Below are 12,173 nucleotides of genomic sequence, written 5' to 3'. Positions count from 1 at the left end.
CATGAAGTCCTGCTGTTTGTTTGTACCCAGGCTTCTTACAAATTTTGGTTATCATGACTACTGCAGAGACGAAATGTCTGTATATTTATTCTCTTGCTGGAGATAGAAACAGAAATCGTGAGAAGCGATCAGAAGGAAGCATCTCAAGTACGTGAAGGTGTGAATGACGGGAGAATCATGCATGCAGATGATGGCGGCCTCAGTCCAACGCACGGACCCTCCACACCGAGATACTCCCTCCTCTGCCCGCGCAGATCAACATCGCGACACCTCCCACAATGCGCATGCGAACTGGATGGAATTATGAATAGCACAACACTCGTATGCCTGACGCACTCCAGATAGCTCTGTAAACTCTCGGTTACCCGCAATCGCACGCCAAGCCCCGGCCCGAAACACCAAGGCCTCCAAGCTCAAACCACAGCTGCTGCACATTCGCGCATCAAACACAGCTTCCATAAGCCTTGTCCAGACCGCACCGCTCAATGGCGGAACTCAGTCATGTTAAGCTCAAGAGAGGCAAGGCGAAGCTCTGACCTGTAGGCTTGGCTATACTCGTACGCGTTTAGGAGTGAAAGAAACTGTGTTTCGCAGGCTCGAGGCCTTTTAGTGATTTGTAGCATGCCGTTCATGCAGTATAGATGTATGGGAATCCCCCACACTTCTTTCCTTTCTTCTCTTCCCGCTATACTGCCGTGCGGTATCTCTCGTCTGCCACCCTTCTTTCGATTCTTCTTCCTGGCCGGTCCATTCTTTCAATAACCTAATTTCTATTCTCGTCTATTGAGCTATTCGTTATCGCAATCATGCACGGACTCATCACTCTCTCGCTGCTTTCTCTCACTTCGGCGCTGCCACAACGCAACCGCGGAGGTAACGGCAACGCGCAACAAGCGACAGCCTTTCAAAAAGCGGCTCAGGTGCCCCAGGGAATCTCTACCGCCACCGATGGCTCCATGATACTGGATGACACGGTCATGGTCAACAACCTGCCAATTCGATTCAAAATCTCCGCACCGGCAGACCAATTCCTTCCAGCTTCGGGCGTCCCCGGTGCGGCAGCTACATCGGCGAACGGCACCCTGGGCGCGAACGTGTTGCTCCACGGCGACGGTGGACAGAGCTTCTTCGACATGCCGAACCAAGCTGTTCAGGCCAACACCATGGGTGTTGCGCTACTGGCACCCGATAAAAACCTGTTCTGGGGAGGAGGCTCGGGTCTTCAACGTACAGATGGTGTAGCACACGCCCAGGCCGTCAACGACTTCATCCAAACCGAACTGCCGCAACGGGTTGCAGTCAACATGTCCAACATCGTCTTCACAGGGGTCTCGGGCGGCTCGCTAATGATGTCCGGCTTCTTCATCCCAGCACAGATGCAAAACTACGCCAACTCGGCTGTTGAGCTTAACTGCGGTGGCATGCCGCCGCAAGTCGCTTTTCAGAACGCTGCCACAGTCATGTCTCAGACGAGGATCCACTTCCAATCTACACAGAGTGAGCTCCAGTTGCTTCAGGGTAGCATTCCACAGGCTGTTACAGCCTATGAGCAGCTCGGTGCAGATGCAGGTTTGAGCGCTGATCAGGTCAACGCATTGCAGACTGTGGACAATACACCTGCGGGAGGACATTGCGAGTTTGACGGTCAGGACTTCGTTTCTGGAGTACAGACCATGTCGTCGAGCTATGCGAACGTCATGCAGGGCGGCAATGGCCAGGTGCAAGGAATCGGTGCGCCGAGCACTGGTGTTGTCACGACGGGTGTTGTTGGAAACGAGAACTTGAAGTTCGTGGGTGGGCAGAGGAAGCGTGAGGCTGAGGCGAGAAGTATGATACAGATGCGATGGGCGCAGGACGTTGTCGAGGAGGCAGACTTCCAGATGCTTGCGTGCGATAGGAGTTCGTGCTCAGCCGATGAGCCTAGGGTCTAATGTGCGTGGATTTAGTACATAATTCCTGTCTTCATGTCAGATCAATCAACAGAGTCCGACAATCGCAAAACGTTTCCTTGACGCGCTCCTTGTGCTGTTGATCCTATTGGTGCACTGCCGCCATGTCACTCATCCGTCACTGCAATGAGGAACAAAAGTGTGGTTTTGGTCGTAATGTTCATTTGACTGGTATTGTGAAGGTCGTCCCATTGCTAATCGTGGTTGCAATGTCGTCTCCCAAATCCTTCACCCCGTAAATGCATTTTCGCCGTGCCCGTAAACCCATGAATGTGATCGAAAGCAGGAAAAGAGACACCTCACATGACGACACCGGAGTTGGAGGCGATACGCTGGATGTTGTTAGTGTTGATTCTGTTGGTGGCGGGTGCACACGTACCGGCCACAGCTCAGCGGCCTCCTTTGCGACGGGTCCAGTGATGGCGGAGCCCTTCATTTCACCCTTGGGGTTGACAATGACACCGGCGTTGTCCTCGAAGTACAGGTAGATACCGTCTGCTCGCCTCCATGGCTTGCTCTGGCGGACAATGACGGCGGGCATGACCTTCTTCCTCAGCTCGGGCTTTCCCTTCTTGACGGTCGCCATGACCATGTCACCGGCACCACCAGCGGGCAGGCGGTTGAGACGCGCACCGATACCCTTGACGGAGATGATGTACAGGTTGCGGGCACCGGAGTTGTCGCAGCAGTTCATGACGGCGCCGCTGTGCTTCTATTAGCCTGCATTCCCTGTGTGCCTTGTATGCGTGTTCGCGAACGGAAAGGTTTTCGGCGGAGCGATCGCATCGGGGTCAAACGTACACTGGCAGACCAAGAGTCATCTTGAGCTTGTTACCGGAGGTAGAACCTCGACTGCACACTCGTTAGCCAACATTCCTCTGCACGACAGCCTCAAACTGCCCAATTCGCGGCTGAGGACTACGTACCCGCGCTTTCCAGACATTTTGGTAGATTATCGGGGGGATATTCGATTTGGGCGGGTTTCGGGTGCGTCGTCGCTGGAGTTGTCGTGAGCGTCGTGAAGTTCGGCAAGTGGGTTGGCAACGACGAAATTCGTGTGGGCGCACGGACCCCGCTAGCGTCATCTTTTGCTTCTCGAGACCAACACCAACACCAAGACTGCTCAAACCTCCAACTATACACTCACGCTATTCTATGTCCAAGTCTATGCGACTCATGGTATCTGCGCGTGCCTGTCCGTTTGTGGACTTGTCGTGGCAGCGAGCATAATCTGTTCAAAAATCATGACATTGGCAATGCTATGAAGCGGAAGGAGCTGCAACCCTCAGACTCTGCTTTGACTAGTGTCAACAGAAGCCCGGTCGAAACAACAAATCCTGCAATCTGCCAGTCGTCGAGAATCTCCTCAGTCAATGGGCCAGGGCGACATCCTGAAAGCGCGAGCTGCACTTTCTTGTCAGGAGCGAAGCGACCAGACAACCCAAACAAGTCCATCACCAGTCAAAGCTGGAACAAATGCATCCACTTCACAGAAACCTGTCCCAGATCTCTAAGTTCACCTATAGTTCACAACTTTAGACCCTCTACTTGATCTCTCAAGAACTCGGTTCTGAGGGTAGGTTGTCAAATGAAGTCGAACATGAGACACGTTCTTGACATGAGCCCATCTTGATATCGAGATGTTGCGGGGATTGAGCAGCTAGAAGTCAAGCTGCTCGGTAATTACATATCGAAAGAGCAGCATACTGCATGAGCGAATGTGATAGCTAGTCCGATCGATACACCTGACTCAGACCGTCCCTTGTCTTGGCGTCCGCCATTGCGGTGGAGACTGAGCAGACATTGCTATGGGCACTCGATTCATGCAATCAGGCATCCGCGAAGTTTCGGTTGTCGGTTGGCGGTGTCGCGCAATGATAGACCGAGAGGGTTGAACACGCGTTGTTGCGGGCACAAACAGGAAACCTTTGAACCCTGGAAGTCTGCGCGATGGAGAACATGCTAACCTTGTTTGAGTAAGGACAGCGAAGCAACAACGTGAACAACCACTAAGAAACCCCGAGACTTGCTAGGACCATGAGCCTGGTCAATTCATGAAAAGCAACGTTGGAGCTTAGACGTTGCATCCCGCTCGTCATCACAACAAGCTCGACCCCGCAAGCCCCCCGCAAAGCACCCAGGCACTACCGAAATTGGGCCCGACCGAACTCGACCGAGGAATTCAATCCGCCAAACCCCGGAAAGGGATCAAGGCCGCACCACGCCCTTCGTATTAATTCACGACGGGACTAGGGCTGCGAGGTTTTGCGAAGCGACAAGCGATTGTACATGCCGATGACGATGAGTACCACCGTCAGAATCAGCCCCACGGTCCGATTGAAAAGCCACAGAGGTATAAAGAGCTCCGCAGAGAATACCAAGATGTATCAAGCGTTCCTTGGCCATCATCATGAAGCCTCAAGCACTTCTTGCGTATGGCGCTGTGGCTCTCGCCCAGCAAGTCTACGTCCCTGCTGAAGGGCCTGTCTCGCGACCGCAATGCTCGGCAAATCAAACATATGCGACTGCACTGCCCTTGTATACCTTCAGAGAGTTCAGCTTCACACAGACCGAGACTGTTCGTACAGCAACATCTGCCCCAGCTCCCACTACCACTACTACCTATGCACCACCGTACGCGTCGCTCAGTAGCTTGGTGCCAAATCTGACGACAACACAATGGGGCAACTGGAACTCAAATGTCACCGCATCACCGACCGACTTGGGGAGCCCATACGGAAACGCATCCTGGACTGCTCTCTGGACGACCGTGCCTTGGGTCAACTTCACGACCGGGATGTACTCTACAACAGTTGAACCGACGCCAGTACCAACCAGCGAGCTCATCCTGCCACCACCTGAGCCACTGGTACCTCAGCAATGCTACTCCTTCCCTGCAGACTTCATGCTTGGCGTGGCGGCATCAGCTGTCCAAATCGAGGGAGCCGTCGCAGATGAGGGACGGACACCCGTTCACAACGACGTTGCTGCCTTGAACAACCCGGGCCAAGCGCCGAACTGGATCGCGAACGAACACTACTACTTGTACAAGCAAGACATCGAACGAATTGCTGCCATGGGCATCAAGTATTACAGATTCTCCATTCCTTGGACTCGGATTCTGCCGTTCATCTTACCAGGCACACCAGTCAACAAGCAAGGTCTCTCGCACTACGACGATCTTATCAACTTCGTCTTGGAAAAAGGCATGCATCCCGCTGTCATGCTTTACCACAACGACTCTCCTTTCCAATATTACAACAACATCAGCGATGTCTTTATCAAGCCCGGAACTGGAGGCATTGGCTATCTGGACTCTTGTTTCCAATGTAGCTACAAGAATGTGTCGTGGGAGGATGCTTTCGTCGAATACGGAAAGATTGTCATGACACATTTTGCTGACCGTGTGCCAATCTGGTGGACCTTCAACGAGCCTCTCCTGGGTGCGCGGAACGGAAGATCTATCGATGCTGTCATCAAAGCTCATGCGAGACTCTACCACTTCTACCACGATGACATTGGTGGAACTGGAAAGATGTCGCTCACATTCAACGACAACTTTGGCGTCCCACGCAATCCAGATGACCCCGCTGACGTCGACGCTGCCAATCACTTCAACTCCTTCCAGCTAGCTACCTTTGCGAATCCTATCTTCCTCGGAACAGACTACCCGGAATCATTCAAGAGTAGTGTTGACGACTACGTACCGTTGAGCCAAGAAGATCTACAATACATCAACGGCACTGCAGACTTCTTCTCGATCCAACCGTACACTGCCACAGTAGTCAGTCCACCACCGAATGACACCATCGCTGACTGCGCTGCCAACATCACTCATCCCCTCCGACCTTACTGCGTAACTCAGAGCACTCTCACCACCACTGGCTGGGACATCGGGTACCGCAGTCAATCATATGTCTATCTGACACCCAGCTATTTCCGCACCTACCTGAATTATCTCTGGAACACATGGCGTTCTCCAGTGGCTGTCACTGAATTCGGCTTCCCTGTCTTCGCCGAGGCGCAAAAAGAGCAAGCAGACCAGGAATTTGACAGCCCAAGGAGCTGGTACTACCAGACGTATCTGAACGAAGGCCTGAAGGCGATCTGGGAAGACGGTGTCAATTTCATCGGCGCGTTTGCTTGGTCGTGGGCCGACAACTGGGAGTTTGGTGACTACGACCAGCAGTTTGGTATCCAGACTGTGAACCGCACGACGCAAGTGCGAAGGTACAAGAAGAGTTTCTTCGACTACGTAGACTTTATCGAGAGTAGGAGACAGGCGGCGTAGGTATCGTAACATATCCGAGCCCGTTTGTATATACGAAAGTCGTATCAATAGTATGTAGATCCAGAGCTACCCAGCAATGTATGCTCATAATCTCTAAAGACGACTCACAAATCCACTCCGATCCATCTTGACCAAGTACTCTGGTCCAATGTCTTCAACCTTTGTCACACCCGCAAGTCCCATGCACAACCTGAATTCATCGCTCAGCAACCTCAGCGCCAGTTCAACACCTTCTTGCCCCTTGTATGCCAATCCCCAAAGTATCGGTCTGCCAACCCAGACGAAGTCCGCACCCAGCGCGAGTGCTTTGAATACATCCGTACCGTGTCTGATTCCTCCGTCAACGTGTACAGGGATCTTCTTCCCGGTTTGTGAATGCACAGCAGCAACGACTTCGGGCAACGCATCGATGGTAGCCAATGCGCCATTAAGTTGACGCCCACCATGATTCGACACAACGATACCGTCGACGCCGTGGTGGCAGGCTAGTAGTGCGTCTTCTCCCGTCGCTACGCCTTTCACCCAGACTTCCATCTCAGGGTAACATTGTTCTTTCAGCCAGGCTATGTCGCGTTCCCAGCATAAGGTCGGGTTTGGCGCGTGCGTGTGAAAGCTTATCGGTCCTTGTGGTGGCTGTCTCTTGTTGCCGTCAGTGGCACTGGGTGCCTCGCTCCTCTTGCGCGACTCGTTCGCTTCCGTGGATGGTGAGGTGATTTTCTTCTCGACCTTGACACCCTCGTCGTGTTTCTCATCACGGTTGAAGTTTGCTACTTTGAGGTGTTTCGGCAGCTTGAACTGGTTCCTTATCTCCAAGTTCCGGCGTCCGAGGACTGGAGTATCGACCGTGAGCATGACAGCTTTGTAGCCGGCTTTCTTGGCGCGTTGGATGAGCTTCTGGCTTTGGGTGCGCTCTTCGAAGAGGTAGAGTTGTAGAGCTCCGGGATGGTCGCCCAATGCGCCTTTCACGTCTTCGAGGCTGGTTGTGCTGAAGCTGCTCAGGCCCATCACGATATCCTTGTTGGCGCATGCGCGAGCGGTTGCTAGTTCTCCGTCGTCGTGTGCGAGACATTGCATAGCGGTTGGTGCGACACCGAGGGGTATGCTGTTCTTGTATCCGAAAACGTTTACGGTCGTGTCGATAGAAGAGATGTCGCGAAGTACGCGTGGCCGAATGCGATACTTCTGGTATGCGTCAATGTTCTCGCGCAGCGTCGATCCAGAGTCTGCACCCTCATTGTAGTAGTCGCGTGTCTGCTTGTCCATGCGCTCTGCGGCAAGCTTCTCGAGTTCGCCGATGGTAAGGCAGTTCAGATCGTGGGGAGTCTTCGTGTCCGTCATTTTGATCCGTGTGGTAGGGCAAGACGATGCGACGGGTCGTGATGCGATGCGACTGTATATGGGCCTTTGGGGAGGACGACAAATTCGTCGGATATTGAAGGAGACCAGGGATCAGCCATCTTGTCCATTGCTTCGGCAAACTAATCTCTAATTCGGCTATAAGGTTGATGATGACGGCGACGATGTAGCGTGGGAGCTATGGCTTGCCGATCTCGGGTCGACGCGTCAACTTCCCGTTCGTGCGAACGTGGGATGAGCCAACGCGCGAGCCCTCCTACTTTCCATCATCGCAACGATCCGGTCGCGTCGCGACGCGATACAAGAAACCCGAGGCACCAGCATCTGCATAGTACGCAAGTTTGAAGATACTTGAGCGGAGTGACAAATCTATTGAATGAGAGTACGAATCGAAGTCTAAGTAAAGCAAAAAGAGCACACGACAACGGGAAGATGACAAGGAACACCGAAGGACGAAAACACAAGACGCAACGCACGAAAACATAGGGAAAGAAGCACCAGAGCAACAGGAAACCCAGAAACACCAACGCATACAGCTACAAAGGAGATCAAGCCAAGAAAAGGAAGACACCATACGTATCGGGAATCCATAGTCCCATAGCCTCTCACCGCACGATCCGAATCTCCTCTTACATCCAGAACATACCCTGGTCAAGGTTTGGGTGCCACGGGTTCAGCCTGAGCGGCTTACTGTTGTCATTTGGGTCGTCGTGGTAGTTCTTGCCCCAGACGCTGGGAGAGTGCAAGAGCGCGTCAACCATCGCTCGTTTCTCGGATAAGATCTCGACGTCGGTGGGCTTGCGTTCTTTTCCGTTTCCGTCATAGTAAGTGTTGTACTCAAAGATAGGATTGGCAAATTCATCCTCTGCCCAGTGACGAATGTAGGATCTGCCGCGGTCGCATAATCTATCCGCGGCGTATGCCGGGGTTGCGTACGAGACACCGGTCGTCGATCGCCCAAAGGTGTAGCATAGCATCATCGTCAACTCCTGCAGGTTCGCGGTCCCAATGTCGGTGTCGTTCTGGAGTACGTAGTAGTGGGCTGAACGTGCGGTGCCTTTGATCGCAGTGTGAGATTGCAAGAAGAAGTTCAAGGGCTCCGGCGCTGTTACTACGCTGTCTACAAGTAAACCAGCTTTGACGTTGCCGTTTTGATACAATCTGGATCCGGTCGGGGTGTTCTCTCGAGACTGGTATGTTGCGTTCTTAGTGGCAGCGTAGAATCGTGTATGGTGACGTTTGCTGACAACGAAGAAGCATACACTGAGGTCTATGACATTGCCTCCAGCCTCAACGTACGCCTCTCTGATCTGTGGGATCTCAGACTCTTCCACGTTGGCAAACTGCGACTCAGAGACACCGTCGCGATAGAACAAGATCCTGGTCGGAAGCTTGTCATCGTTACACGACTTCCAAGTCTCAAGCCGTTCTTTGACCATACTGCGGAGATTCGCCTCATCGATCTGTTCTTGGCCACCAGCTTGAAGTCTCATCGAACCGCGATAGCTCATGAACTGAGCATCAACAGTACCCACAACGGCGGCGATGCTGGGCGTACCAATCTTCGAGCCGTTGCCGGGGTGGGTGACATCTGATCCTAAGATCATGGTGCTTCGTCTGGACTCCTCTCCACCCAGTAGCTTGTCCAACATCTCGTTGTCAAGCCAGTGATTGTCCCCACCCAACTTCAAATTGACTTTGAGGGCTAAGTTGGAGAGATGCTGCCAACGATTGCCGGTCCTGTTATGATCGTTGTTCCTGTCATCTTGGATTTTGCTGCCGATAGCGCAGATGGTGTGGTACCCTTCAAAATCGCCAGTTCGTTTGATCTTTGCGTATTTGTCGAAGTCTTTCTCGGCCAACAAGACGAGGTTGCAGTCATTCCGCTGACACATGGTGAACCAGGACTTGAGATCTTCTTCAATTCCTTTGTATTGCCCCAACTGGTTAGCATGGTCTCCAGACGTGGTGTGAACATGATGAGCACACAATTGCTCAGTGAAATCCTTTTTGACAATAGCCAATTTGTGTTCTTGACGACATCCCGGCAGCCCGACGACGTGAAGGTTTTTCAGCGTTCCAGGCTTAATGAATGCTGCGCCTTGAAGATTCCAAGCTGACCGGTCGACGTGAATAAGTGGCTGGAATTTTGTATGAGGCTGTGTACTGACGGTGTGTTCGACGTCGGGGTCACCGCGCTTCTCGTACGACAGATGGGGAAGTTCCAAAGATCTGGCGGCCAATGATATCAGTTTGTTGTCGAGCTGAAAGCCTTGGTCCTGGTGAACTGTAAGTCAGCGATCAACAGCTCTTGCGCCATTGGAACTTACGAGATACTTCTTGCTAGTTGTGTCTTTTTGATCCTCGATCTGATCTTTGAGACCAAGGATCCGCAGGCCCTCTTGATCAATCAGAGCTGCGTTCTCCGCGGGTAAGTGCAAAGCATGCCTCATCATCTCGGCAGTATGCTTCGGGTTCATCTGCCCTGTCATTGGTTGAAAAGGCAGGATCTCGAGTAAACAGGCCGGGATCCACTGAGCGCCGTCCAAGGTCTGCTGACGCATAAATGCTAGTTTGCCTGCATCTTTCGATCTAGATGATTGAACGCGCTTGCCAACATTGACGCATAGAAGTTGAGCAGGTGACGGGCTACCCGATATTTCTGCTTTCATTTCTACAGCTGTTAGCGTGATATAACATGGGGAGTCTGAGATTCTCTCACTGTTGAAATATTGGATGACGGAGGTACCCTTATCTGTTGGGCTGACGTCAACCTTGGCGCCTTTGTCGTCAGCAAGGACTGTGAAGAACTTCTGCTCGCTCGCAGGCAAACCAAATTGTTGAAAGACTTTCGTGCGCGGGAGTTCGTCGTTCATGGAGAATCCAGCATCCTTGGTCTCTTGGAACTCTTGTCGTCGGTAAATCAGCCTGACGCGCTTGCCCCTCAACATCTTCTCGACAGTATTTTGACTGAGCGATGTAGTCAACAAGTCCGAGACCAGTATTGGAGGTAAAAAGGCTGTTGTCGCTGCATTGATATTGAGCACGGGACCTAGCGCTCCGGGCCTTATCGACATGTAGTAACCGCGGACTGCGCGCAAGCCCAGGCTGTTGGAGTTCTTATCGACCATTTCTTTGAAACCTCGATCAAGGTAGAACTTGTTCGCACCAAGCTGGGTAATCGATCGGTTCTCCGCTTCGTTGTACTTGCGGACACATTTCGCAACATGAGCATTCAGAGCCCGAATGTAGTCGGCGCTTTTGGTGATGTGTTCCTTACGAAGGACGTCGTCGATATCGTTCAAGACTACACCTTTCCTCACAGTTGCGTATACGTCGTCATATGTTCGACCATCAAGGAGTTTGCAGTCAAAATTTGCCGTATCCCACTCCTCCTGATCTCCGTGAGGGCTCCGGAGAGCAGTGTCGCACCAAAGACTCTTGTAGTCGGTTGCCCATGTCTTCCGGTTCTTGTCCAGTTCCAGCACATCTTTCTCGATCATCGCATCGAATACACGTCCGATCTCTTGTCGCTTGTTGAGCTCTACGCGGGCATTGGGCTTCTTTGGGTCGCGACTTGGTCTATAGAATGTCAAGGCATATGTAAAGAGTTGAGAAGGTACCTTGCGCACTCGCACATAATTGGTGATCACTTTGAACTCGCCTTCCGCCGGTTCTGGACCTTCGTGCTGTGTTGCGGCGTTCGCTAGACCATCTTTGGGTATATCAGCCTGGGCATTCTGGGCTTTTGTCTCGTCTTTTGTGTAAATAAGCTTGCCAACATTCTCAGTCTCGATAGGCGTCCTCTTCTTGACGGGCGTCGCGGGCTTTTCGTTCAGTGCGCTGCTGGATGCGGGGTCTTCTGGAATAGTAGACTCAACATTCTGAGGTTCGCTTTTCATCTTATTGTCGGGTTTGGGTTGACTCTGCGCGACAGGCTTGCTTACTTGCTTGACAGGAGTGTATGTTCCGTCCGCAATGAGCTTGGCACGTTCGGTCTGAAACAACTTCTCCACAGCCTGCTTGTCCGCGAAGTTACCAAGACCCTTCGACCAGTGCTTGGAATTAGCGTTGGCGTTGCATTCGTTGATATGACCATGGTTGAACTCATCGCATCTCATGCACTTGTTCCCGGTGAATTTGGGTGCTCTAATCTCGTCAAGCAACTCAGACTTCGTCACGTCGTTAAGCTGTTTGCCTGCTGGGACTTTGCTGCCGCCTTTCTTGGGTGGCATGTCGATCGGACTGGGGCGTTGTCTGCAACGAGTACCAGGAAACGAGCTTGATGTGAAGATGAAACAATGCCGGTAAAGTGAAGCTCTGGGTGTGGTGGCTTACTTTCAGTACCGGCACAGGATCATTATATGTCGGTGCCGATCGACCCAAACTGCTAAGCAAGCAGGATACAATTGTGTGGCATGTTTAGTAGATAGAAAACAAAGGATCGACTTGCCTTTGAACAAGCACTTTGTGGATGTCAATTGTAAAACGTTCGACGATCCATAATCATGCAAAACATTGACCGATACTCATGGGTCATGGGCCATGCTCGCTTGAAACAGATTGCACTTTGAGCA

The 12,173-nt window shown here is 52.2% G+C and overlaps 5 protein-coding genes across 5 annotated transcripts; 2 read left to right on the top strand and 3 right to left on the bottom strand.

Moving 5' to 3' along the window:
* Positions 1-806: 806 nt before the first annotated feature.
* Positions 807-1,931, top strand: J4E92_000809 (uncharacterized protein; the record flags this gene model as incomplete). The annotated part of the gene is made up of 1 exon (XM_051492223.1): positions 807-1,931. One exon carries the CDS (start codon positions 807-809, stop codon positions 1,929-1,931), a length of 1,125 nt encoding a protein of 374 aa, XP_051357735.1.
* A 317-nt stretch (positions 1,932-2,248) lies between these two features.
* J4E92_000808 (uncharacterized protein) lies at positions 2,249-2,892 on the bottom strand (the record flags this gene model as incomplete). The annotated part of the gene is made up of 4 exons (XM_051492222.1): positions 2,249-2,281; positions 2,329-2,653; positions 2,751-2,801; positions 2,876-2,892. The coding sequence occupies 4 exons, from the start codon at positions 2,890-2,892 to the stop codon at positions 2,249-2,251; spliced, it is 426 nt and encodes a 141-aa protein (XP_051357734.1).
* A 1,467-nt stretch (positions 2,893-4,359) lies between these two features.
* J4E92_000807 (uncharacterized protein) lies at positions 4,360-6,240 on the top strand (the record flags this gene model as incomplete). Its single annotated transcript, XM_051492221.1, has 1 exon — positions 4,360-6,240. The coding sequence occupies one exon, from the start codon at positions 4,360-4,362 to the stop codon at positions 6,238-6,240; it is 1,881 nt and encodes a 626-aa protein (XP_051357733.1).
* A 93-nt stretch (positions 6,241-6,333) lies between these two features.
* J4E92_000806 (uncharacterized protein) lies at positions 6,334-7,578 on the bottom strand (the record flags this gene model as incomplete). Its single annotated transcript, XM_051492220.1, has 1 exon — positions 6,334-7,578. One exon carries the CDS (start codon positions 7,576-7,578, stop codon positions 6,334-6,336), a length of 1,245 nt encoding a protein of 414 aa, XP_051357732.1.
* A 647-nt stretch (positions 7,579-8,225) lies between these two features.
* J4E92_000805 (uncharacterized protein) lies at positions 8,226-11,831 on the bottom strand (the record flags this gene model as incomplete). Its single annotated transcript, XM_051492219.1, has 2 exons — positions 8,226-9,875; positions 9,927-11,831. 2 exons carry the CDS (start codon positions 11,829-11,831, stop codon positions 8,226-8,228), a joined length of 3,555 nt encoding a protein of 1,184 aa, XP_051357731.1.
* Between the last annotated feature and the right edge of the window lie 342 nt (positions 11,832-12,173).

This window comes from Alternaria infectoria (genome assembly GCF_024043175.1).
Source record: "Alternaria infectoria strain BMP 0036 chromosome Unknown scaffold_1, whole genome shotgun sequence".
Taxonomy (NCBI): Eukaryota; Fungi; Ascomycota; class Dothideomycetes; order Pleosporales; family Pleosporaceae; genus Alternaria; species Alternaria infectoria.
Note: the sequence above shows the minus strand (reverse complement) of the source record. Positions and strands in the feature narration are given on the sequence as shown.